This window comes from Ascidia mentula, chromosome 5 (genome assembly GCF_947561715.1).
Source record: "Ascidia mentula chromosome 5, kaAscMent1.1, whole genome shotgun sequence".
Taxonomy (NCBI): Eukaryota; Metazoa; Chordata; class Ascidiacea; order Phlebobranchia; family Ascidiidae; genus Ascidia; species Ascidia mentula.
This window is the reverse complement of record NC_138570.1, coordinates 9093696-9121369: the sequence shown is the minus strand read 5'-3', so window position 1 is coordinate 9121369 and position 27674 is coordinate 9093696. Positions and strand designations below refer to the sequence as shown.

General features: G+C 40.7%; 1 protein-coding gene across 1 annotated transcript; it reads left to right on the top strand.

Annotated features, from left to right (window-relative positions):
- Positions 1-6: 6 nt before the first annotated feature.
- On the top strand, positions 7-27589 carry LOC145902850 (uncharacterized). The gene is made up of 73 exons (XM_082990946.1): positions 7-362; positions 422-595; positions 1034-1196; positions 1296-1434; positions 1693-1956; positions 2535-2608; positions 2671-2787; positions 3188-3344; positions 3616-3754; positions 4173-4339; positions 4452-4555; positions 4808-5000; positions 5236-5431; positions 5606-5779; positions 6007-6251; positions 6373-6514; positions 6835-7038; positions 7443-7612; positions 7776-7866; positions 7984-8143; positions 8216-8348; positions 8706-8809; positions 8942-9099; positions 9160-9299; positions 9552-9876; positions 10021-10152; positions 10221-10378; positions 10691-10895; positions 11224-11399; positions 11543-11708; positions 11877-12075; positions 12370-12515; positions 12578-12758; positions 12876-13068; positions 13140-13205; positions 13393-13556; positions 13782-13960; positions 14053-14180; positions 14261-14445; positions 14516-14675; positions 14788-14902; positions 15058-15212; positions 15491-15607; positions 15673-15794; positions 15877-15964; positions 16017-16025; positions 16115-16249; positions 16558-16899; positions 17186-17342; positions 17554-17667; positions 18049-18191; positions 18379-18447; positions 18577-18738; positions 18801-18908; positions 19039-19241; positions 19569-19773; positions 20009-20218; positions 20521-20821; positions 20886-20991; positions 21336-21480; positions 21749-21853; positions 21978-22228; positions 22475-22724; positions 23051-23618; positions 23726-23877; positions 23996-24078; positions 24165-24297; positions 24773-24907; positions 24980-25338; positions 25575-25774; positions 25841-25989; positions 26288-26530; positions 26682-27589. The coding sequence occupies exons 1-73, from the start codon at positions 7-9 to the stop codon at positions 26822-26824; spliced, it is 12504 nt and encodes a 4167-aa protein (XP_082847072.1). The 3' UTR covers positions 26825-27589.
- The last annotated feature ends 85 nt before the right edge of the window (positions 27590-27674 follow it).

Here is a 27674-nt window from a genome sequence, read left to right as displayed (position 1 = left end):
TAAAGAATGCCGCTCTCAAGTGCAAGTGGATTACGACTACCTTACAAACCACAGCCCGGCGCGTTTTGGATTCAATCTCAAAAGAAAACGATCGCACGGCGGCTGCGAACCTTTGGCAAGATGGAAAAGAGCCTTGGATTTAATTTCGCTCTGGTGCTGTTGCTTCTATGCTGTCACGTGGAGAAATCTGTGGCATCAAAATACACTGAATGCGCACGTGGAAAAGCAATGGACATTGTGTTTCTTATTGACGGAAATTTAAACCGGGACGCAGCAAGCTTAGATAATATTCGTGGGTTTCTATCCAAAGTCTCCAATTCAATAGACCTCAATGCTAAAACCTCAAGATTTCTTGTTTTTACGTAAGTTGTTTCATATTTTATCTACAAGCTTTTTAAGATAATGACATTTTGGTACACAGGTTTAGCAGGCAGACTTCATTGGTGTTGGACTCTGCCGCCTTCGATAATAACCACAACTTCTCGATGAGACTTCAACAAATAAAAGTGTCTCAAAAAGGTCCGATCCTTTTGAGGAGGGCTCTGCGCATCGTGAAGCGTCATCTGTTTTCCTCTAAAACCAGATCGCGATGGCGGTTAGTTTGTAACGCATTTTTCCTCATTCCAGTAATGAACTATTTTGTTGGTTGTAAATAACGAGGTAATTTGCCTCGAGCGTATGTGGTACAAATGAGGCATGTAAATTCTCCCAAATTTTTTAGCGACCTATGCGTCATCCACATTTTGCGGGGGACACTAAGTTTTACGTGTGTATTACGCAGTTCGCACCAAGCACCACAGAAAATATAATTTACAATTTATTTGTGGGTGACTGGAAACCTGTTTTGTTCCTGCTATATTTAGTAAAGCATAAGGTTAAGTGCTAGGATAAAGTGACCGATACATGTGCCAAAGCAAAAAAAGCACTTCTATCCTCGTCAAGCAACGCTGAAGAAGGCGGATGTTTTAAACAGCTTTCGGAACTTGAACGCATAAATTATACTACAACAACACTTAATTGCATTCGTCCTCAGAGAAAGACCTGCTATGGTTTTCGCTGTGGTTGGCAAAGCCTCAAAAGACCCCGCAATCGAAATGGCAACGTTATTACGACAAGCGGGAGTCAGAATCGCTGCGATCGGTTTGGATAAAGCGGTTGCTTCAGAGTTGCTTCCAATTACGTCAGAACCTGATCATGTAAGTACCTTGTAACTGTGATTCCATCTCTGATAGCCAACGAGTCGAATCTGTGAACAAAGTTAATTTAAAACCTTCTGGTTGTTTTACACATTGCAGGAAAGTGTCATCATGCTGAGTGATACCAACGAGCTCCCGGGAAACGGATCTGAATTTGCTCTCAGTCTGATTTGCACCAAATTTTCCAAACCCGAGACAATTCTTACGAACGCTGTAAAGAAAGCCAACGTTGTGCCTAGTATGGATGGTTTTGTTTTGCTACAAATCAACATAACAAGTATTCAACCAGGGTCTGAATTTGTTAAAAAAAATTAATTACATCAAGTTAAATGCATGCTTCTTCTGGGCTATATTTAGGCAAAAAGTTTCGCAAGTCCGATTTTTGTCTTCATCCGTGCTTTGCAAAGTAACAAAACTAAATTGCAACGAGCGATCCAATCCAAAGCAAAAATGAACATAAACCGTAAAACGATAAAAAAGTTTTGCTTCATTTCAGACGCCCCTTCAAATGATCCAAATTTCAACATCGGCAGCGCCACAATCGGAACTAACACAATCACCATCCACACGGCATCGGGAAATACCCCTCCCCTCCGCTTTGACGTCAGCATAATGCCGAAGGAGGCGACATTGCAAATTACGCTCCGCGAGCGAATGATTATTTTATCCGGTTTGTCGCCAGCGACTGAGTACAGCGTCACCATTACCTCCGTCTACAGCAATACATCGCAATTTACAAGGCAGCTCACGTACACGACAGGTAAATTACCTCGATATGTTTATGACATTAGTGAAGGAATTCGCAGCTGTCGCCAGCGTTTCCATTCAGACCTTCTTTATCTGCGTCGTCAAGGCGGCAGATCAATCATCGCTATATTTTTGTTTGTAGAGTATATACCACTTCCCGCTAACACAATGTTATCGGCACGCCCGTGGACCGCTAGACGCGCTCTCTCTAATCACTAAAGGATCTAAACTGATCGTTTGGTGAATCCTGTTTTGGGATTGATATTAATTGGCTTTGGCTCAGATCGCGCACGTGCACTGTGATTTAAATGGTCTTTATTTAAGATCACCATTTTAACTGCCAATAGGGCGATAAGCAATTATTTACTGTACGCGGATACCCTGTTAAATGTCTACACTGGCGGTTTAACTTTAGGCCGCAATTAACGTTCCAACATAGTAATGCATTTGCTGCACAACTCTTAACGAGTGTACATTGGGTTACATGGTGACTGCTAAAAGTATTAGTACAGAGAAAAGCAATGTAGCGACCGAAACTGCTGATACATGTATCTCGTGTATATGGTGTTCCTTAATGCATCTTCTTTACAGATCAAGAAAAAGTAACGAACCTTCGAACGAACCTCATAACCGATCCGCCGTGCGATCTTCAAGGAAAACTAATGGTAAGCTCATTTCGTGATGAGGATTGTCTCGCGATAATCCCTGATATAATCCTACTGTTTAGTTGACGTACGGAGCGATGGCCGGTGTTGTTTTGGCCCGCGGTAATTGTTTACCTTCATCAACTGATGTTACTATAGAGGTGGAATGGGAGAGGATTGCGGGGAACGCTGTTTACCAGGTTGGTTCGGGAAAATCCGAATGTCTTTATTTAGCGAAATTCGGTTAGTCATCTATGTCGATGCAAATACACAGCGTTCAGTGGTTCCATTTAAGTAATAGCAAACACAACGCCGTTGTAGCAACAATAGAATACAAATTCAACTGTATTTTAACAGTATTATGATAGGCGGTAATAAGTGAAACAAAGAGAGAAGACTCTTTTGTTTCGACCTATCAGATCTCATCAGCACAGCTGCGGTGACTTTGCAGTCAACCAAACTTTCGGTTCAAATCACCGGAGTTGGTAGAAATTTTGCACCTTGACTGACTCCTTAGGAATGTGATTAGATTTCCTCACACGTGAAATACATTTCGCACATCGTGTGACCTCTCGTCTAACATTTTCCAAAAAAATGCAGGTACTCATTTCACCAGAATTACCTCATCTTATTACGATGCCTGCAACTGCAACAAAGCGCTTTTTCACGGGCGCAAAGGCTGGTGTGAAGTACAGGATATTGGTAGTTGCACAATCCAATAACATCTCCACCCAAAGTTGGACTGATGTTGTAATTCGTAAGTGAGGGAAAAAGTGATTTGGGTTTTATCTGAGTAAATATTGGCAGGCCAGTAATGTGGGAAGTGGTGGCTTAACCCATTATTGTAAATGCGACGAAGTCTAACAAAATACGTGCTTTTTAAAAAAAAATTAAGATGAAACTGGTCATTAAACATATAATTCTAATGTGTAGCTCTGTCTACTTATCCACCTTCAACAAAAAAGTACCTGCAGTTGAAACTAACCACATAATGACACCAACACCACCTTGTATATTTTCATACGCAGCACCGCTTTCGCCGAGGAGAATCGAAGTACAAAGAGTCAGTTCAACAGAGGTAAGAATCAATACTTTCATTCAAGCTCTTAGCGAATTCGATGGAATCGATTATGAGGTTGTGTCACCATATGGACGCTTCAGTGTTAGGTGAGTCATTTTCCATATAAACTGTCAATGTAGAAAAATCTATGCTGAAGTAATGAACCAGCCGGTGCCATGACCACCTTGTATCCCAATTTTATTACGCCATTTTTGTTGCCTTACAAAAATTTGCATTCTATTGGACTTTGGTCTTTGTTAATTTTGTCACAATGAGAACTTTGTCATAAATTACACATTGTTATTTCTGATTCGAGAAACCCTTTTTAAATTCAAACATTCAACTCACTGATACATTTGGCAGAGCCAACTTTAGGAACATTAAAGCCATGTTTACATATTACATTATACGGTATAAATATTACCTATGTGCTCGCTTTACATTCGATTTGATATTTGCGAAGGTCTTACTTCGGAACTCGCGACCTACTTGTCTGGGCTGATCTTCTCAAACTCATTGTTTCAGACACGATTTATCGTCACGACTGAGAAACTCTACAAGATCAACTCATGCTTATCCTTTCACTATCTCCAACCTCGCTCCGTGTTCACCTCATGTTATTCGATGCAAAACTGCAAGTCACGGTGTAAAAAGTTCTCCTGTGATCGCACGACTTGCCCGCTGCAGCGAAGGTAACTCGGAAAACGTACATTTTTTGCCGAATTTGTAATGTAGAAACTTTGTTGCCTTTTTCACAAAGTGCCTTATCTTCGTTGTCAACAAATTTGTTTGAATTGCTTTCAGCTGAGGAGTCCCCGCCGAAAGTTCTGGAAAGTTCATTTATTCTTTCTACCTCCGACGGAGTCTACGCTGTTTCGTCTTCAACTTCAGAACAGTCTGAACCCCAGGTACATACATTAGACCAAACTTACAGCCACAAACAGTTTGTTAGAGCCACAAAGTTTCCACACAAAAATGCGAAATTATTCAAAACGAGCAGCTGCATGAAAAACACATATATCCATATATTGGAAAAAAGAGAACTTATCGTGGTACTTATTTGGGTTTTTCCAATTCAATTTTTTTATGCTTGCTCAAACATACAGCGTATTGCAAGACACTTGTTCTTCGCACCTAGTCAAAGGTTTGTATCTTTCCAGATGTTGGTGTCTGCGCCGGGAGGAGTGGTGAACGCTGTCCTTCATCGCCACAAGACTAAAGCTGTTAATCGCAATACAGTTGCTGACAACAAGAATTATTGGGCGTACTCGATAATATGGATCGACCGTAAAACAAGAAGCATCAAGACCACCTACGTAGACAGTCCGTCCAACACAAAAACTATTGTATCAGGTACGTTGCTTGGTTACCATGACTTGTGTTTTACGCGTCGCTTTTCTCATTCTCACAATATCTCTATTTTATTGTATATTGTAATTTCGACTTTAACATGCTAAGTACCCGCTTTCCAAAATAAGCAAGGCCTTTAACAGGGCAAAACTCCGCGGTATCTGATTTCAGAAACCACCGATAACATGTACCTGCCAACCAATGTCTAATTATGGCTATTTTATCGCCGCGACATCAGGTTTACTGCAGCCCGTGGGCCTTGCCTTGGATCTGTACGACGACAACGTGTACTGGACCGATATTGCAGGCAGAAGCATTGGCGTCGCCCGGCTCACTACCACAACCCCTGGTGTAACTTCTATCAGTTTAGACAAACGCCTCGTCACCACATATCTCTACACTCCTATTGGCCTTGCTGTGGATCCTGTTGGAAGGTAGGATGTTTTTTCCTTTAAAGATATCCGGATTACCTACGCCCTCTTGTGGTGTATTTGTTGTTGTAAACACCCTGTGTGTAATAAGCGTAACTAATACGTTATTGGTTGTGGGTTAGAACTGCTTTTTCTCGGAAGTGTGAGAAAAATACCAACACAATAAACTCTGTTCAGAAACCTCTTTTGGGCGGATTTGTGGGGTCGCATTGAGCGAAGCGACATGGACGGAAGCAACCGTAAAATCCTCCTCACCGATCCCATCATCAGACCTCAATCACTTATCTTTTCTCAACCAAACAAGCGTCTGCTTTGGGTCGACTCCTCGTTCTCCTCTATTAATTCTATGAGGTAGAAATAAGAAAAATGCTGAGAAAATGATTATGGTTCCATTTGAATATAACAAACTGACGATGCTAAATAGGCGAAATTTATGTCTCTGTTTCAACAAAATAAGATCACATTCACTAACGCTGATCGATTTGTTACTCTTTTTTGAATTCCGATAAGGGAGAAAACATATTACTCTAACGGAAAATCTTGTTGTGCACTGTTAACATTGTAAAATAACCTTTCAGTTCGGACGGCGGCGTTGTTTTGACAACGACTCCATCAACTGATCCTCACACAAGAATTCAGCCAACGTCGCTCACTTTGCTGAACAACCACACGTTTGTTGTGAGCGCTGAGCACAAAATTTACCAGTTCGACAGAATACCGTCGGATGCTTCGTACGGTGAAGAATCGAGTTTTTCTCTCGTTCTCGGTTCCCTTTCGGGCCTGACGTCCATCACGACCCAGGATTACGAGGCTTACGAGGATGGTGAGTAACCAAATATTTAAATTTTTATTGGAAATCACAATCACCGATTTTGCTTCTTTTTTAACCAACATTCTTCTGGTAATTTTATTGTGGTTTTATCGAATTGCGATTCTTGTTTCAGCATTGATGGATAATGAAGAGGACCCTTTGTTTCTCTGTTCAAGCAACATGCATTCCTGTGAAGAGGTCTGCATTTCACAGTCGATTGCCAGTTCAACATGCGTCGGGCAGTGTCACCCGTGGGAAACGCTCTGTGCCAACAGGTCGGTACGTTTGCTGGCAAACTAATCATTGGTTTCTAAAAATATGCATAATTTAGCCAACAAACGAATGCCATACCGAATACATTGAAAAATAAATCTTAGTCGGAGATTTTATCATACTTAAATGGCATCTCAGCCAAAATGGATCAGAAACGTTTTCTTAGATGTAATAACAGAAATATGAAAGTATATAAACGCCTCAGTTATTTATGTTAAGGATGAACTGCCTGGGGGCTTTCACAATTCTTTAAATTTACCTCCGGTAATTCAATGTCTCCTTTTACGTTTTCCACGATTGCTTCTTTTGTTTTCAAACACAGCACTCAAGCATGTGTGAGCACCATTCTAGTCTGCGACGGAACAAACGACTGTCCGAACGGTGAGGACGAAGATTCCAAGATGTGCCGGATGAGCCAGATCGCTCCAGAAGAGTGCGCTGACGCTTCAATGCTTCTCTGTGAAAATCAATACCGCTGTGTGGAGAATTCAGTGGTGTGCGATGGCCGTCTGGACTGCAGAGATGGGTAGGGTTTAAAGACGGGTTAATGAAACAAAGTGATCTGATGTCACTGAGTGCAGAAATAAAAAAGGAATACAAATCATAGTGCATCTATGCTTGTAACATGCTACCCTGGCAACTGTGGATAAATAACTGTATCGGGAGTTTTTGTGCAAAGCTGAAAATGCCGATCAACCAGACAACTCTATACAGATGAAGTATTGATTAATATCTTGATATAATACATCTGTAGAGATGTTTGTTTGATCGGCATTTTCAGCTTTACACTGAGTGTATGAACTTATTTATTTATTTACTGGCATGATATTGTTCGTTAAACAAAAACTTGGACTTTTTTTCAAAGAACGAATTTCAACGATTTTCCACAACGGATCATTTTTCCCAGTCAACCCACAATTTCCTTTTCAGTTCCGACGAGGTAAATTGTCCGGTGCAGGAGCAGAAATGCGATTTCGAAGAAGATTTCTGTTTGTGGAGTCAGGCGTCCGACGATGATTTTGACTGGATTTTATGGCATGGACGTACACCCTCAAACAAGACCGGCCCTATACTGGACCACACGATGCTAAGAGTTAACAGTAAGACAACCACGCTACCTAATCAAACTGCAAACTTGCTTAAATATATTTCCTGTATTTGTTTTTCAATATTAATACATTAAACGGAAACGATTTATCCAAAAGTTCGGTGAATTGATAAGTGTTTTGCTGATTAGTTTCATTGATATTATTTTTATCGCAGGTACATACATTTTAGCGGAAGCAACCCAATACGATGAAGGATCAAAAGCAAGCCTGATATCCACGTGGTTTTGGGCTCCAGTTTGCGTCGAGTATGCCACAACTATAGGGAGTGTGCATTTGATAACAGAAATTGTATTTAATTAACCGAAGTGGTTTTGTTGGTAAAACGATATAGCGTGTTTACCACTTTGCTGCTTGTGTCTCAGGTTCTCTTATCATATGTTTGGAGAAGGAATGGGAAGCTTGTCGTTGTCCGCGATGGACAAAGGCGCAAATAACACGGAGACGATGTGGAGATCCACTGGAAATCAAGGCGTCTTTTGGAAACAAGCCTCTGTGTCAATTAATCGCCACGGCCTCTACCAGGTAACATAATTTTGAGGAGATGGCGAAATACATCAAACCGACTTTGTCATGTAAAATTTATCGTGTTTGCAGCTTGTGTTTCAAGCGGTACGAGGAAAAGATTTTCGCAGCGATGTTGCTCTTGATGATGTCATCGTTCGTGACGGCCTTTGCAACGTCAGTCATTCTTGTACGTTCGATCAAAGTGCGTGTGGCTTCGAAGGGGGTAAGGGACATTGCTTTGCTCTGATTAGAACTGACATCAAAATTGAAACAGTGCAGACATAGACTGTTGTCGGGCAAATCTTGTGTTAGTTTATTGATTTGCGAAATGGTTCATATCGGAGGTGGTAAGGGGTGCGAAATCTGTTCCATAAAATAGTAAAGTGGGGATAAAATGCTTCCAATAGAGAAAAATATTTGGTAATTTTAAAGGGACGCTGACAACGGTGAAGAACCACTGGCTTAGCGTTTACAGTAAGGATCAACTTCTGTGCGTAATTACGTTTGCTACAAGGATAATAAAGATTTGCTCAATAAAGATTTGTGATGTATAAGTTATGTATAATGAACTGTTTTGCAGCAAACAAGAAGGATTCCAAGTGGTCAATATTATCAGAAGTGCTTCCTGTTTTTAATAAGGGATCGCTGGTCTTTGAAAAATCGAGTCACGAGATTCTGGATGAGGTTTGACGCATGTTATGTATTTCATATCTCCAGTAAAGGCAGACCAAATTTTTATTACAAATACAGTTTTGTAAATTCGTTGTAATGTTTGAAGAGTCGTAATTCCCAACCCCACACAATTTAATTGTTCAGAATCCGGTGGAGGAACTCGGTCCAGAATGGTTTTACTTTGATTTTGAACTCGACGACACACCGGGCTGCAGTGAGTGCGACGGCGTTAAACTCGTTCGTCAAATATCGTCTTTCGGAGCCCCCAAGTTCACTGGCATCGTGCTCTGCAGTTCGACAAGGTGCGAGATTGTAAATTCAGGAAAGTAGAAAATATAAAATAACCAACCACATTTTTACAGGTACAAGATTTACCTCAGCGAAACTCTCCATGGCGTGTTCCGTAATGTTGCTGACGGGTTTGGCTCGGGTGAAGACCACTGCGAGTTCGTCGGAGCTGATGATTACGCTCATCGGGTTGGGGAGTACATCCACTGTCAAGGTACGATTTAAACTTTTTCTAAGTCCTCAGATGATCTGTTTTTGCCTTACAAATTTTATTATACCTACTTTTAAAGGTTTTAAAGTGCCAAGTTTCCATTTGATTCAATTTTAACATACAGTTTTCTGCTTTGGTGGGCGCAAAAACTACCATTCACGAACAGCATTTTTGTGTCCCCCAAAGTTAACAAAAACACAAAACAAGCATTACCTCCGTTTAAGCAACACAATCAACCTGCATCCCTGTTTTTAGGTGTATTCGGATACAGGCGTATCGACTTCTTCGAGCATGTTGCAAAGGGCATCTTCGGCCCCCATCACAACGGAGGTCACCCCTATTTCTCACCCATCTACTACGAGTGCAATTTTACAATCCCTCAAAAAGTGATTGACTTCTCCCCTGAGAACCGCCTACTCATGGAGCCGAACAGATTTTTGTTCTTTGACGGTACCGGAACCGAGGAAACAACTTCGACTTTCTCAATCCCGATCGCCAGAGGAACAGGGCCTCGTCAAGCCACCGGAAAAAGCCGGATGGAACCGGAATCGCAGTTTGACCGGTGGTGTCTGACTTTCAGGTGCGATAAACCTCTAACCTGCAACGTGCACTGTTCGACCTGAGATTTTTCCACATTAAAAAGTTACATCTATTTGTGCCGGTGTTCACGTGCTGGTTGATCTTAGAACTTCCGATACTACGTTGCGTTATTTCATGTTTCTAGTTATTACATGGTCGGTTTGCCGCTGGAGTCCTTCACGTTGAGTGTAAATCGAGAATTTGATTTGTGGGAAGCCGTCGGGAAGCCCAAAAGTTGGAATGAGGCGTTAGTGAATATTCCTGCGTCCGATATCAAGTGAGTTTACTCATTTCATTCTCACCGATCCTGAAATACAACCTGACAAAATGTCTTTGTTCACTCAGGTACGACTTGGTCTTTTCTGTGATGAAACGAGCATCCGATGCTGGTTTTGTAGCGATGGACAACGTGACTATCAACCACATCCCCTGTGCTCGCCCACAGTCCTACGTGACTGGATTTGATGACTCGAACCTCGACGCAAACTCATTCTTCGTGTTTGGTATGTTCAAAGAATTTTGACAAACAGAACCTTTCTTTGTATATCAATATTTTCAGCATGAAGTCTTTTCAAACTATAATGCTATAGTTGCAGGAAACCGAACATTGTGTTCTGCGCTGAACATGTAGTGAATAGCACTCAAAGTTGTTGTGGCTAAAAATATAATAAAACGTAATTGTCGACAACATTGTGCGTATGTCATTTGCTACTTGTGCTTGTTGCTACTGAGCTCATACATTACAGAATATTTTTCATGAACCGAAATATTTTTCTTAATCGTGAAAATAATTTTTTATACAAAATCTGGAACAGGCGAAGTGCAACACGAAACGATTCAGCCTTTGTACGAGAGAAGACGAAGCGACCCGATTATCATCAAATCCAGACCAGAGTCGTCGGGAGTGATCAGTTACACGCCCACAGATTTTCAATTCGGATTTCCTCCTATCGTCGAGAGTCCAAGTCTGCCGGCGATCAGCAATTATTACCCTGTTTACTGTCTGTCTGTTGAATACAGGTAGCAAGAAACGTCACGAATCCCTCTATCAAATTTACACCGCAATAGAAAGTTAAATACGTTATGGTTACTGTCTAAACTTTGCATGGAAACACTGCTTTTATGACATGGTGTACGATTGACGACCTGCTAGTTGCACCAGATCCAGTTAATATTTTATTATACTTTATTTCATTGGACAAGTTAGGTTCACTGGTATCGAATCCAAGTTATTTATATGTTTTGAATCGATTAACTTTTAACAGAAAAAGTTAACACTGTGTAACGTATAACGGTTATTTCACAGTCTTGCTTGCGATACTATATACTCATATTTGGTTCTCGGCAGGCAAAGAACTCGTCAAGGAAGGATCACAGTCGGCGTACGAGGAATTCAGGACTTTGACGCAGCCACAATAAGAACACACGTACTCACCCAAGTTGCGAGTGTCAGACCGTGGCTTACATTAAAAGTCGAGGTCAATTCATCAATCTCTTTAGCAACCGAAAACTTGTTCGTTATTGGTAAGGAATCGTACTTAAGTGATGTTTATTAGTATTGAATTTGGAATTATTCTTTTTTTTTAGTCTTCTATATTGTTGTTCAAATGACGATACTTCAGTTTGCTATGGATAACGGTTTGAAGGTTACATTTTTTTCTGTTCAGTTCTACAAGGTCTGGAAGGCGTTTGGTTAAACTCAATGGCGGTCGACACACTCCCGTGCTCGCAGGTTGAACGAGGTGGTAAATGCAACAACGGGGTTCAGTGTTTAAATGGAAGATGTGTTCACCCGGACCAGATGTGTGACGGCCTCAACCACTGCGGAGATTGGTAATTTCACTGAAATGTTTTTTTTAATGAGTAGAAAGAAGAAGAACGTTGTGATTTATAAAGACTTTCTACTCAAAAATATTTGTTTTGTTGATTGCTGCAATGTCAGTATTTAAACACTATTTAAATGTTTTCTTGTAGATTGCATTTTGATGATTATGATTTTAGGTCGGATGAGATTGGCTGTCCCTCACATTGTGGTACAATTGCTGACGTTTTCGATCCTCACACGATGTTGCTCATGAACAAAACCAACGATCATCCAGTGTACGGCAAACAGTGTTTTTGGAGAGTACACGGCAAACCTGGAAAGCAAGTTCTTCTGGATATTGGGCCGTCTCTGCGCTCAAAGAAGGATAAATTTATGGTATATGAGTTTGAGGAACTGGTTACTAGAGTGTATAATTAAGGATGCGTATGTTTGGTCCTAAGTTGAATAAAACTTATTTAAGTAAAATGCAGTATTTTTAATTAAAATACGATCTTAAATAAATGCAAATTGTCACATATTTCAGTGCAACAAACAAATAGTTCTGAAAGGTTTTCAGTAGATTTTTGCATTGTTTTTAGCCTATGATTGTTTATATACCAACAACACAACAAATTGCGGTACTATGAATTGACAAACAAAATTCAAATTTATAATGTCGTTTTTTTATAGTTGATAGTCTACAGAGGATTTTCTCCGATTGCTGATGCCCTGATATTCCCGGAAGCGTCCAAAGTCTTCCAGCAAAACTTGTTTTCGAAACCTTCTACAATCCTTATCGACGAAAGCGAAGTTACCATCACCCTTACTTTCAACCGGTAAGCCGAGCCCTTGGCCGAAGAATCAGTTTTCATCAAAATACAACCTATTTTCTTCCAAGAAAAATCGTTTTACCGGCGATCAAGTTGAACGTGACGATCGTCGATCCGACTCACTGTAAGTTCGTGTGTCCGGACCTCACGTGTCTGACCGATAACTACCAGTGCGATGGAAAAGTCGGGTGTCCGGATGCGAGCGACGAAGCGAACTGCACGCGGACGTCAAACTTATTTGGCGAAAAAGTGAGTGCTACGTCGTGTCCAACTTTGCTTCATTTCAGCGTGGTAACTATCGATATAGTCGCAAAAGTACGTAGTACATTTAGATGTAAAAAAAGTCATTTGTTTCCATACTCGCAGTTGCTTGAAGTACGAAGGCTGAACGGAAAATTCTCACTCCTGTGCGGGGATGACGTCACCCTTGACGTAGCTAACGCGGCTTGCCAACAGCTCGGATACTCGAAAGCCATGCAACCGTTGAGATTCATTTCCCTTCCAAAGAAACTCGTTGGTTTCTCGCATTATCGCATCGCCACAAACCTCACAGATCAGTGTATGTGAAGGAACAAATCAGCTCTATTTAAGGAGTTTTTTTCAAACTTGTTTCTTTTGCTTATGTCTCAGATCCTCAATACCTCCAGGGCCATCTTGCTTCGCCGGTAGATGGGACCTTTGGATTTCCTGCACAAGGTAGCCTTTTTTGGATAAACCTGATTGGAATTCCTGGCCAGGATATCCTGGGTTAAAATCCCTGGCTTATCAGAAATTAAAAAAACAAAAAATGGATAATAAAACTTTCATAACTATTTCTGTCCCAACGTTACATTCTTTTTCCTAAATGTCTATTCCTTTTTGTTACATTTCGCATACATTTTAGGCGTCGGCCATTGTTCATCCGGTTCAGTGTGGGTCGCCGATTGTGTTCCATATCAGTGCGGGGTGAGATCGATAGAACGACCTCAAGCAAGAAAACCAATCCTTAAAATCGTTGGTGGAAACAAAACACCCCGTGGTTATTGGCCGTGGATCGCCTCTCTGCAGGTAACATTGCGAAAGTTTGGATTTCTGGTTTATTTTTACTGCATCATAACACAGTCAAATTCGCCTTGAAATCGCAGTTCAGTTTTTTCAATGGAAAGTGAAGTATAGGATGTTACAACTATGTAGTTGGCGACACGCATCATACAGTTGTAACATCCTTCACGTTATAAATCGACATATTCTGCGTATAGAACTACAACACGACTGACGCTATTATGTTTGTAGGGGGGAGGAGTTCACCTTTGCGGCGGAACCCTGATATCCGATCGCCACGTGATCACGGCTGCGCATTGTTTTGATATGAAACCAGCATTAGAGTTCAAGGTCATTCTTGGCACAAACGACCTTGATCCGCTGGACAGCGGCGCCATGACGTTTTCTGTCATAGATGCTGTTAGTCACGAGTGAGTATCAGTGGTTTTGTTTCAATGCTTAGTGATAGTTTGTATTAAAATTGCTTAGTAAGCGTATTTCATATTTTGTTTCTCGTTTAAAGGAACTACAACGACTCGGCCGAGATACCAGATTGGGATATCGCATTGCTTGAATTGGACAGGACTGTCAAGTTCACGAAGTATATTAGCCCTGCTTGTCTGCCCAGTGGCAACATACGGTTCAGGCCAGGTATGAGCTCATTTGAAACATACTTTTCAAAATCTTCAGCATGCAGTACAACTCTGGTTTAAACTGAAGCTAATGCGCAGGCGATATGTGCTACATTGCCGGTTACGGCTACCTGGAGGACCACGGTGAAAATCCTTTAAATCTCTTCAATGCCCGAACCCCGATACTTTCTCGATCCGATTGCAATCAAAACTACAACAACAAAATATCGTCACGCATGATATGCGCAGGTTACCCCAAGACCGGTACCAAAGGCATATGTCACGTGAGCAGTGCACTGGATACACCTTTTGATATTATTTTTTTTTAATAAAATGTTTTTGGATATACTTAAGGGTGACAGCGGTGGACCCCTGGTGTGCGAATCGGACGACGGGCAATGGCATTTGGCGGGTGTCATCAGTTGGAGTATCGGGTGCGCCGAGATCAAAAAACCAGATGTTTTTGCAAACGTTCAATACTTCATCGGGTGGATCAACCAATATACAAACATGAGTAGGCAATACCATTATCAACAGATATTAAGTAACTTTCCAAATAAATCGTCCTTGAACTGTTAAATATTTTAAAGGAAACTGCTGGGCAAACAGTGCGTTTGTTATTGCAGATTTGACTTTACCGGTTCATCAGCAACCGGGTATATGCGGGGGAACATTTTATGGAGCCAATCAGGGCACGTTCGCAAGTCCCGGGTGGCCGTCCTTCTACCCCCCAGACCAGACGTATGTTTCGCTTTACATTTTTGTATGCAGAATATTTTGAGCAGATTTGTGCAACTCCGTCTATAGAAATTACTGTTTTTATATTTTTTGTAAGTTTCACATTCAGGAAAGTTCTTTGTACGTCGCAAATATTATTGGGATATTGTTTTGGACAGATGTGCATATCGCATTATTGCCGCTCCCGGACAATCTATTCTCATTGAATTCGACACTTTTGCGTTGGAGCAGGATTACGACTTTGTGACAATTTATCGGGATGGGATTGATCCCCGGAATGTGTTCATGCGCTTGACTGGCAACAAATCTGGAGGTAAAACATCTAAAAATGGTTGACAAATATGCGAATGAATATCGAAAAGTGAAGTTTTATTGCATTATCTATATGGTTCTTTCATATATTTTATTTCACACGATTATAAAAATCCTGCATGTTTATTCACAAAAATATAAAATTTTACATAGGTTTGTATGTTTTTGGTGTTATTGAACATTCATTGAACGGCAACAAGTTTTTTGTCCTACAGTTTTATCTTGTTGCCTAACACATCTACTTTTGTTAGTTGTTATAACATATCTTCATACTTTAAGGTGTATTCGAGATAAACAGTTCTACGGTAGTTTTCCTGTTTGAATCCGATTCTGACTTATTCAAGGCTGGGTTCTTCACTAAGTGGTCAACACAGGGCAAGCCTCAAAATTACACCGGTAACTTTCCCTAACTCTTCTCATACAAATATCTCTCTCCATGACTAAATTTCGTTGCTTTTTAGGCAAAGTTGAACCAGTTGTTGTTTCGGGTTCGGATTCCTCCTCGCAATCCTTGACCCTGCTGCTCGTTTCAGGCGAATATCGTCATGTCGGATACAATGCTTACCGACCAGTGTACAAGCAGGTACTGTGTGGGGCCAAAAAACTTTGTAGAGAATTTATTGTATCATTACTTGTTGTTGTTGATATGACGTAACTTCTTGTAGGTCGAGCTTCCCTCATCTGTGCTTCCAGTGCCGACCTACGAACTCTTCTTTTACGAGCCCTTGGGTCAGTGGAGGCTCTTTCCAACAGGTAGGTTTTCACCGTTGTGTTGGATACGCAATAGTTTGTTTGCAAGTTCCAGAAATGCAGCGTTTTGTTTCTAAATTTACCAATGAACGACAAATTTAAGAAAATATGACTTTAAAAATACCAGCAGACTAGAATCATTTTATTCACTAGGTGGTGAGCAAGAGAGCAGCGTGTGGTTATATAGTAATGATAGCTCAGTACTTCCAACTGACATCAGGGTTTCGTGGAACGTATGGACTGGCTCCTCCTGGAAAGAAATTGATTTGCGAATCGATGTCCCTTTGGGTAAGCATGACACACACCTTCCGCATGTTGGAGTAATTGGTACTTTCACAGACGAATGTAGTTTTTTATATTTAAAGTATTGTGGCTTGGAGATGAGATGGTCTATGACAAATTGAATTCCTTTCCATCGCAACCCCATTTTATTGAACTATAATAAAGAGTCCGCATGACAACGTATATTGAGATTAAAGAATTGGACTTATTATTAGGTTTTAGTATGAAAACATTTAAAACTGTGGCTTTACTATTTTTTGATCCGTAGGCTATATGTTAAAGACGTTTGTTTAAGTATAGACATGTTAACACAGACCCAATTCCATCTACCACATTGGAGGTAGCAACCACTACCAACCAAACACATACAGCGAATGATAAACAAGAAAACGTCACCTGTACAACGAGAACCTTCACGGAAACTTCTGGCGTCATCTCAACTGATGGGTTCCCCGACTTCGTAACGTTCCGGGAAAACTCCACTTGCTTGTGGAGAATCGACCCTAAAGCATTGGGATCTGCAGATGGCAGTTTAGAGGGACGTACGATTATACTACTTGTGGATTATTACGACCTCGAGGAGAAGTTGGAAATATACGCTGGCGACGAGGTGTCGGGACAACCCCTTGCTTTTGTAGAAGCGAGGAGCGCTATGGGTATGACGATGATTGTTCTGTAGCATTGGAAAACTCGTCTACTCTCGATTACTGTAAACTCTCGTTTCCATAAAACACGCAACTTTGCCGTTTTTACAGCAGGTAGTTGGTTCACAGTGAGTTCATTTCAACAGTTATGCTAACGAGCGGATTCTTAGATTTGGCTTTAATGTTTACGTGTTACCTATTCACTAAAAGAAATTACATTTCCAAGCCAGCTCGAAGCTTTGTTGGTTGATTTAGATTATCCTTAAGCAGGATTTAAAAATTAAACAATGTTTGGCAGACGGCAACTTTATTTCGGATATCCGTGGTGAATCCGGATCTGGAAACAACCCCACAGAAGCACCAACCACTCATTCACCGACAACAACTGCCCCGCTTTTAACGCAAGCTGATATCAACCGTATCGCAGGCCAGATAGCTGCCCAACCTCAATGTCTGTAAGTGAAATGCAAGCGAATCGAAGCTTCCGTCATGCCAACATACTCGTTAATAATGTAGCCATCATTGTAACTAATTAACTCATCTAACAACTATGAACATCATTATTTCAACAACTTCTGCAGTTTTTGTAACATGTGAACAATACCATATTGTCATCTTAGTTAAAAGTGGCACTTACTCTTATAATGATTTTGAAAAACATTTCAGACATTCATTCACGAGATTTTCAGCAAACACGTGTTCCAGCGACCTTTACACTATGTTTGAAAACAACGAGAACGAAGGTGTCACTACGTTGCTCAACTGTAGTCTATTCATCAAGTGCGTACAAGTCGTTTATTTTTTTGCAAACACGGAGCAATCGATTCGTAACTTTTACCCGAAAATTTATTGGAGTTTGGCCAGAAAATGCAACTACGACGAACAAGGGACAGAGTTTAAATTCAGTTGTTTCAATAAGTTCTAATGTAACAAATGAATTTAAATGCTTAGTTTCTGTGAAAAGAATGACGTGACTGATGCCACAATAGGCACTTTCGTGCAAAGAAAGTGAAGTTCCCTCCAAAATATGGCAGAATGGCAATTCAGCCCGCATACGGCCAAATGTTTTTTCATGCTAAAGCCCAACACTGACCCAACACTTTGCAAATCTATGTCAACAAGTTTTTATTTCCACTTGTTTGACGAGGTTGTCGCTTTCAGGTGCGGCAACGTGAGCTGGTGCAACCTGGTATCTTTCTTAGCGGATGTTCCTTCACATATCTCGTGGTCGGAAGCGACGGAGAACTATTGTCTCGATCCGCTGTGGGTGCCGCCAGCTCCAACAAACTTACCTATAATTGATGGTAGGTTGGGCGTTCGTGATATGTTAATAGAGGTAGCAAGTAATATCTAAAATATGTAAATAATTGCAATATAAAATGACCTCGTAAATTTGAAGTTTCCAGCACTGCCAGTGGCATTGTAAGAAAGTTGAGGGAAAAAACATCAATTGTAGTGGCAAAATTATGAGTTTATTATTTCGTTTTACAGGAATTCCAATTAACGACGGAATAATGGGGAATTCCATTCCTATTCGGAAACCACTGATAGTTTTCAAAGGTGAGTTTTTACCAAAGTATTGAATATTTACTCGAGGCCATTGTGGAAAAAAAAATCCAATTTACGATATAATGTCTATGGATCGTAAGCTTATATTTTAAACATCAATTGCCCATTCTACTTTTTCAGATGAAAAAAATGAAGGCCTGACTTTGTCGCTGCGCCTTTTCAACCAAACCTTACCGATCAGTATAGGATTTCACATCAGTTACCACGTAACGCTTGTCTCTTCCGAGTCATCTTTCAACATAGACGAATACGATGTACAGACCATCGGAGGAACCCGTTCACGTACGTTTTGAAACCTGAGGAATTTTAATGTATGATTATCATTGTTCCCGTTCCTATTCCAGGTCGTATGATCCGCTCTATCAAATCTGCTTTGGGTTTATCGTTTAGTCGTTCAACTAACTTCCCTATGCCGATTTTCGTTACAAGGACTCCTGCTACCACCACTGCAGGTGCATTTTTAAAATACTGTAATGCTTGCTTCCCACAAGGCGTATAACTTCGACTATACTCGCAAATTTCGAACAACAAGTAAAAGAGGTACTATACTATACACTAGTTTAAGTGCCGTTTCGTACATAGGGCCTCATTCTTTACAATCTACTCCGGAATCGTCGGCTTCCGGCGTTCCACTGATTCGTGTCGAACTTCCCGACAACGTCACGTGCAAGGGAACCTTCTGGAAATCGGAGGACCGCTGGTTTATTACATCTCCCAACTTCCCGAAGGAGTACGACCAAGATTCAAAGTGTATGTGGCAATTCAGAACTGTGCCAGGTTACCAGGTGGGTCATGGGAAGGACATTTTGTAAAATTGTAATATTGTTGACTCCAGCCGCACTATTTTGTTACAAAGTGCAACATGCACAGAAAAAATGAATATAAGTTTTGCTGTAATGATGATTTTTCTGGATTTTCGACGAATAGGTTACAATATTTTTTTCTCGTTGAACGAACTACCGAACAGACTTAACCGGTACCGCAGTTGAAACAGTTTATCAGCTCGATAATAAAATATTTTTGACAACAATATGATTTTAATTAATATGTTTTCCAATTTACCAACTTCCAATGACAGCTATGAGCACACATAAAACAAATTTTGCGTATAGATATTACTTGAATTTTCAACGATGTTCATTGAAGCCGACTCGACGTGTGGTTATGACGGGGTATCATTGTACAGCGGAACCAACAACGAATCTCCCAGGATAGGAAGATTTTGTGATCAGAGGAATTCTTTTATCCCTCCTCAACTTTCTGCGGGACACGAGATGTTCATTCACTTCTATTCGGATCACTACGTGCATCCTCAAGGTAAATGTGAATACATGTTTCCGTACACTGTCCCGCTGTGTGCCATTCGCATTCCATAAATTCCATTTCTCATTTCCCTCTTAGTGCGTTGGAACGAGACCCACAACAATAGATATGTTTTTTTGTTGTACAGTGTAACAGGTTTATTATTTGAGCGAAATAAATGTAGCAACTCTATATTTATTAGCCTTAAGCACACTTTGGTTAACCTACCAACACTTAATTTACTCTAAAGGTTTTATGGCCTCGCTGATAACTCACCAAATTCCCCAAAAGGAAGAAAGATCGAGCAACCAAACTGTTTTGTTTTCCTGTGATTTTGACGCGGATGAATGTGGTTTCGAGCACGATTTCGAGACGAGTGAGTTCACCTGGGCGAAAAACAATTACTCGACACCGTCGGACAAAACAGGTCCTCCTTATGACGACTCCGCCACCAGAGATGGTAATTTTTTCTAATCTCTCCTGATTTGTGTTGTTTTCAAAATTTTAAAGATGAAATATCCACGGTATTGACTAGCTTAAAAATCGCCTCATCTCCAACTGAAGCAAAATTTTGCCACGAAAAATAATACACATAACTTTGGATCACAGTGTATGACATTGTATATAACACGAAAGAAACAACATGGTAGATCAATGTCCACATAGCATTGAAGACTACACATTTACATCGACATTGCAATGCAGAAAGTTTACAGAAAACTGAACGATGATTATAATCATTGCGTACGTCAATCTCCACAGGTCACTACATGTACATTGAGGCATCGGCGCCACAGCAGAAGGGAGACCGAGCACGCATGTTGACGCCCGTTTTAAGTGGTGACCCCGACGCCGCTCGGTGCCTCCACTTCTCTTACGACATGTACGGGGGAGCTCATGGATTCTTGAACGTCTACGCGATTTTGTCACTTCAGAGGAACTACACCGAGTCGGAACTGGAGGACGACGGGACAGAATCAGTTGCATCCACTGAACCTCTTGCTTATCTTTACGGATCTGGAATACGTGACAAGACTACCGAGGAGAACAGCGAGAGCCGGATGTAAATTAATGATTAACTGTTGTCTTGATTAGCAGTTTGAGCGTTTCGTTGATTTAATTTTCAGGGCGCAGCGCTTTTTGTTGTGGAGTCGATCCGATCAACAACGGAGGTTTGATGAAAGTCCCTGGATGACTGCATCTGTTACTTTTTACCCTTTCAACAACTTCCGGGTGCGGTTCAATGGTTTTCAAACTGACATATTTGTTTGCTATAGAATTATAAACCTAAGTTCAAGGAGGCCAAATATATAAAAGTTATACCGAGGAATCGTATATTTTGTTTGATTCCTCACAAGCTATAGGAATGCGAATGTACAAAAATAAATATGTTTTAACATAGACGTTTTGTCGAAAAAAAGAAAATGGGGTGTGTTTTCTTTCAATACTGCAATACTCTATTTCTTGTTTTAAAATAACCATTCCACCGCTCATACCTATACAAAATTGTATCGCAAAACTGGAAGCAGATTATAGTTTGTTGATTATTGTATGACCGGAAATACATGTGCGTGCAGATTATGTTTGAGGGTGTTAGAGGACGCACGTTCGAATCGGACACCGCAGTTGATAACGTTGAAGTGTTGGAAGGCGAATGTGAGAAGAAATGCGTGGAGGATGGACAACACCAATGTCTGACGGCCGAAGGATTGACTAGTGAAGGTCGGTAGCAATTTTCTCTAAAATACATTGCTTTATAATTGTCCGACATAGTATTGCGACGCTTCCAACAGGAATACGTCTTGGCAACCATTGCCACTCTAGAATGAATAATAACAAATAAACTGACTTGCTTTTTTGAAGACGGCTACCATACAATAAAACGTCAAGTAATGTGAAACGGTCTTGTAATATAGTTATATTTGTTGGTTTTACCCACTCACTTAAACTCCACACACATTTATTCTTGTAAAAACAGTTTTTTTCTTAGGTGAGTGTGTACCCAAAGTGGTGGAATGCGATGGCGTGAGGGATTGCATGAGTGGTTCGGACGAACTTTTCTGTGTGTCTGCTTTACGGCAGATGTGCTCAACAGGTGGGAAAGTTTATCAACTAAACTGTAAATAAAAGTTGGCAAATGGTTCTGTACAAGACTCAGACGAACATGCAATGTAACGTATTCTAATGGTAATGCTCTAAATTCTTGTAACTTCGTGCAGAAACGATCCCGGCCAACACCACCGAGGCGTTAGTATGCGACGACAAGAATGTGGACCGCTGCGCCTTACGAGATCCCTCTTTGAACAAAATACGACATTTTACTTGTGATGGCATCAACGACTGCTTTGGTGGCTACGACGAAGCTTTGTGTAATGTGCAGTCTCCAGATGATGACGAATCTGTCGCGTCGGCGTTAGATGATGACTGTGGTGTGCAAAGCAGCAACGATGAACTGGATTCTCGTTTTCCAGTAAGTGAACTCTTTATTAAACTTCTTTTTCTATCAATACAGAAAAAAAATATTTAGTTTAAATATTAGTCATAAACTTGTATGTTTAAATCAAAACCAAATGGCACATAATAGTAAGTATATTTACTATTTCTAAGGGCCTGATTTTAACCTCTCCACCAACTTGCACCAGCAACTACTCTAGTAACCAATAGTTATGCGATAGTATTTTCCGGACACCACGGTTTACACAGTAATATTTTTTAGAATGTCCCCAACATGGAGCATTGGAAGTGGGTGGTTGGAATGTACGTCGCTAAACCTGATGTAATGAAAGAATACGGAGACACCGGTGGTACAACGTCCTCTTATACCTTTGTCTGTAGTGCCGTTTTCATTCAAGTCAACTGGGCAGTTGTTCCAGCCCACTGTATTCTCAATCCGAACCTCTATGACAGCTACACCAAGAGTTTGTACGACGCGGATAAAATTGGCCCAGACGGTGAACTCTTGGCAGGTAAGCGCACGCGCTGTCTTGGTTAACGTCACCATCGACGTTTCACCCAAAGTTAGAAAATTATATGTCTCTGTAGACAAACTTTTATTATAAACCTTTTTGCTGAGTAAATTATAAAAGAATAAATAAGTTGGTTGTGGTTTAAAACTACGACGAAATATTAAATTTTGGATTCTTATACTTGAATAAATTCATGAACTCTCGCTATATTTACAGGTTTGTGACCCATTCCGGTTTGTTTGTCATAATGTTAAAATGTTGATTATGAACAGTAAAAAAACAATTCCCAAACAGAATTGGTTTAAATTTTTATGTTTGTTGCGCAGAATTTGATGACGCAGGCAGATATCCCGATGCGCCGTCCACTTTTTCATACATTCTGATTAGCAGCAAAAATCCTGACTTGGAGACTGAACGGCCTCTCACCTGGCGAGTCTCCAGGTGGTTTCTGCATCCTGATTACGTCTCCGCTTCAACCGCGAAAAGAAATTCAACCGAAGACGTTCAGTCTGTCCTTGAAAAGTTCGATTCATTGCTGAAAGATGCCGACAAGGCTTACAACGATGTGGCGTTACTAAAAGTCGAGCTGGATGATGAGCTCCTTTCCACCGAAATCAGTGTTGAGACGGACAGCGGGGATGTCCCGGAGGAAGAAGATGTATTTTACGAAACACTCAATGATGCCGGGATGAATATTACCAATCACGAGCCCCGAATGTCCGCATGTCTCGAGTCAAATTCAAACACGAAAACTGGACGTCGCCGATCATCAAAGACGAGCATTTTCCCTCTTCCAGAGGAGCTGGAACGACACCCCACGTCATTGTCTGAGCCGCAGAGTGGGAAACCTAAGAGGGCGCACTGTTTCGCCATCGGACACTCGGCTATCAAAAGGTGAACTAAGATAATAAAGCCATAATACTACATAAGCAGCTATTGGCCAAATAATTTTTTCGTAAAGTATCAGCAGTATTGTTTAAAATGCCTTTTTCACGTTGTAGTGAGGCTGAGGATGAACGTCTGGTGTGGAGTTTGCGGCAATCAAAAGTTTTCGTTACGTCATCAGAGAAAAGCGCTCCCCATCTCTTCTGTGAAACTTACCCAGTTTCGGAAACTCGCCAGTTATGCATGAATTCCTTGCTTGAAAACTCAGGTGAAATCGTATAGCCTGTATTGCGCTTGAGTCACGGTTTCGAAAAGTTACGTTTAAACCTTAGGTGCATGGTTTTGCACAAAAACAAGGTAATTTTACATCAAATGTTGTCTTGCAGGTCCGACGTCTTCCGATGGCGGTCTGAAGCTAAATACAGTCATTCGTGCAGGCTACAAATCTGTGAAGACGTCAGCGTACTTGGTAAGCCGCACTGAAAGCTATACGCTGACAATAGATCATGTTTTCCGACTTACTGCTACAGTTGCTGACATTTGCATTACTTTTAGAACGACCCTGGAGTCGCACTGTTTTGCAAGCGACACGACAATCGTTGGTTTCTTTCTGGCCTCAGCAGTTGGATTAATTTCAACAGAAATTTTGTCACGCCGAATTACACGTCGATTTTGAACAACATGCACAGTAAGTGGGTGTGTAACATGCAGGGTGTACACGGAGACTTAACTACCTTTTTCATCACTTTCGGAGGTTTTTAGCTAAAATAGTAGTTTTTGTTTCCAAAAATCCGTTCAGATTTAAAGCTTTACGTGCGATGTATGTTGTTTTTTTGAGCAATGGTTTTTTTGCACATTGCTTTTTGATTTTTTTTGTCTCGAAAGGTTGGTAAAATTTGTAATTGCAAAAAGTTAAATATAGTTAAATATATTTGGAAATAATCCGTATATTACAACAAAAAAAGTTTGACGTACTTGCAGCTTAGTTCACACATATAAGCTTCTCACAAACCAAACCCAAGAAGATTAAGTGTAAATGCATTGTAGTCAGAACTCTATCTCCAGCTTGTGTCGGGGTTTCATGCTTTGTGCTTTACTAACCGCAAGCGAAGGCTTTGGCATAATTGCCATAATCCTCACTATATCCTTTTATCTTTCCAAAGGCAGTGCCTTACTGTCTGTTAATTCTCCAGTCTGGCCGAACGATGACCCGACACTAGGTGTCTCCCTCGGCACCAACTACTTCATGCAAGTGGGGCAGACGCATGTGGAGTGGATAGAGAGGATGCTTAAAGATGGTAAGTTAGATATCATCGTTTGATTAAACATTGAAAATATGAAATGAACTTAATGTCACAACTGTATTGCAGCATGTCCAGGCCAGTTCACTTGCAATCCCGTCAACTCACGGCACCCGATCAAATGCATCCCACACGAATTCATCTGCGACGGTAAAGTCGATTGTCCACTTAACAATGCCGACGAACGAAATTGCACCTCTGGTTGCTCCTACGATCCCAAAAAGGATCCTCGCCAACTTTATTACTCGCGTCTCGCTTCCCGGGGTGTAGATTTGCCCGATGAACAGCTCGTCGTGGATCACACTTCATTCGATGATGCGCGCAGGTCTTGGCGAAATAATACAGTTATAGGAGTTAAGCGGATCCGTTTTAATGAAGTCGATTACCCTGCACCAACTTCTTGCAGATGGGTTATCAAGCCGCCACAGGTGAGAACATTTTTATAAACTAATTTGTGCTTGATAAATCATGTTTGCTTATAAATTGAAAGTTAAATTTAAAATATTTCTTCGTTTTTATTGATGTCACACAAAAAAGGTTTCTTTTTAGATCTTTTTCCATTCGCGTTTTAATTGAAGTTTTTGAGTAGAAACATGTGAGACTTTTCTAATACACCACGAAACCAATTTCGTGTTTATGGCAACTTCTGATATTAATCTTTCAGGGAAAAGTGGCTATATTGCGTATTCCCAAAATGAATGTAAATCCAATTCGTGGTGGTGGGACCATACGAGTTATACAGGATGATGATAATATGATCCATGATCACACAACGTCTTCCAGCTCCTATATTTCTTCCCCAGGAAAACCGATTGCTTTCTTGTTGGCTCCACCTACCGGTGAAAAGTTACTAAAGGGCGTTAGGTGACAAAACATACGTTTAATTAACTGTTACAAATTTGTTGAAAACTCCATTCGTATTCTCCATAGGTCGCGTTACTTTGAGTATTTCTTCGATGACGTGGGTCTGTGTACCGGAATGCATAAATGTTTGAATGGAAAGTGTGTTTCAATGCACAAGGTTTGCGACGGCGAGTTAGACTGCGACGATATGAGCGATGAAATCGGTTGCCCGTCTGGTAAGCATATCTACTCCCCTCGCATATACGACAGACTGTAAGTTAAGCACCAGGTTTTTGCGTCTTAATTTTATTAAACATTTGATCGTAAAGTCATGACAAATCGATAAAAAACAGCACAACAACATTACCAAAATGACCACTACGATCCCATCCTATCAAACATGACTTTGATATTAAATGTTAACTGCAATGTTTAGTCCACAGTAAGGCTTGGCTATAGGCTGTAGTTATCTTATAGTTTACAGTCGAAAATCGACAAAGAAAAATCAATGAACAAATGTGCCGCATTTACCAGGTTGTGGGGGGCCCAGCGTACTAGCAACGCAACCTCAAGGTCAGATATCAAGTCGCAATTACCCCCTTCCACACCATGGGTCGGGGGATTGTGTTTGGATGGTTATCAGCAACCCGAAGGTAAATGGATCAAAAGGACCCACTGAAACTTCGATTTCGATCCAGTTCAGTGAATTCAGCACCGCACATGGTCGGGACCTGTTGTACGTTTATGAAGGGGTTGGAAAGGACAAAATCCTTCAGGGTACGTTTGAAATAAAAAAAAAACAGAGATAAAGTCGTTTTATGGTGCTGAAAGTTTTATTGAAGTATCGGGTTTTAAGCAATATTAGCCAAGTAAATACATTACTTCAGTTTCACGCTACTTTTTGAACCGCCGCCTACGTTTCTTGCAGATGTTTTCCACGGACAAAAAGGGCCGTTCAGTGTTGGCGTGCAAAGCAACAGGGCCACCATTATCCTACGCAGCAACGACTATATTTCAAACCGACGATTTAAGGCCACGTTTTATGTCAATGCCTTGGAGCCGTCAGAATAACGGAAGGGATTTTGCTTCTTTCTTTCCTGTTAGTTCATGATTTATTGAATGCAAGCAGTTATCGGTGGCCTTTTCTAGCAAAACGATTGCAGATTTTTTATCCAACCGTCGTCTTGCCGCATTTTTGTGTATTGTCCTTATTGTAGTTATTGTCACGTGACTTAGTCATCTACTAACAAGCAGTGGTGTGTTGACGCCTCTCTAAGTTGATGTTCTTTTAGCGATAGCAGGTCATCTGTAAACAAACGAAAAAAAACAATAATTTGTTTACTTTCGACAGTATTGGTTGAAAGAAAACGTTTACGGTTAATTTTGGTCTGGAATTTCAGCACTAAATCATAAAAGGCTTAATGCATGTTTAAATTCCCTAACAATTCTGTTTTTGTGAACGTATTCTTTTACAACTATAACTTCAAAACACGTATAACATGTTTGAAAAATTCCATATGCGATCAAAAATACGTATTGCCTTGATCTGTATTCAGCTGCAAATACCTGACAGCTCGCGGATGAATTGCAGAACGAAATTGGAAATCCACATCAATGCGTAAGTGCCTTTATCTAACACGGCATGCGCAATTTCCATGAATAGAATCAACACCACGCAAGCCACCAACTGACACATCCGCCAAATCATTCTCAAGTCATCTTCTGTATGCTTTTATCTCGACTAGATCAGACCAAAACTTCAACCCATTACAAATCATTGCACCATTGTGACGGAAAATGTTCGTTTATGCGCTAATAAATCGTACTATAATATTACCACAAGTGTGGCAGATGAAAAATCAATACTCGCTGCACAATGCATACAAAAATGAAACTTAAAACCCATCTATAGGGTCTATAG

Bases quoted from the DNA above. Each gene is read 5' to 3' on its own strand.
- LOC145902850 (XM_082990946.1), top strand. From the start codon at position 7: ATGCCGCTCTCAAGTGCAAGTGGATTACGACTACCTTACAAACCACAG. The intron at 12,516-12,577 runs GTAAGCCGAGCC...TTTTCTTCCAAG, and splicing joins ATCACCCTTACTTTCAACCG to AAAAATCGTTTTACCGGCGA. The intron at 22,229-22,474 runs GTAAGTGAACTC...AATATTTTTTAG, and splicing joins AACTGGATTCTCGTTTTCCA to AATGTCCCCAACATGGAGCA.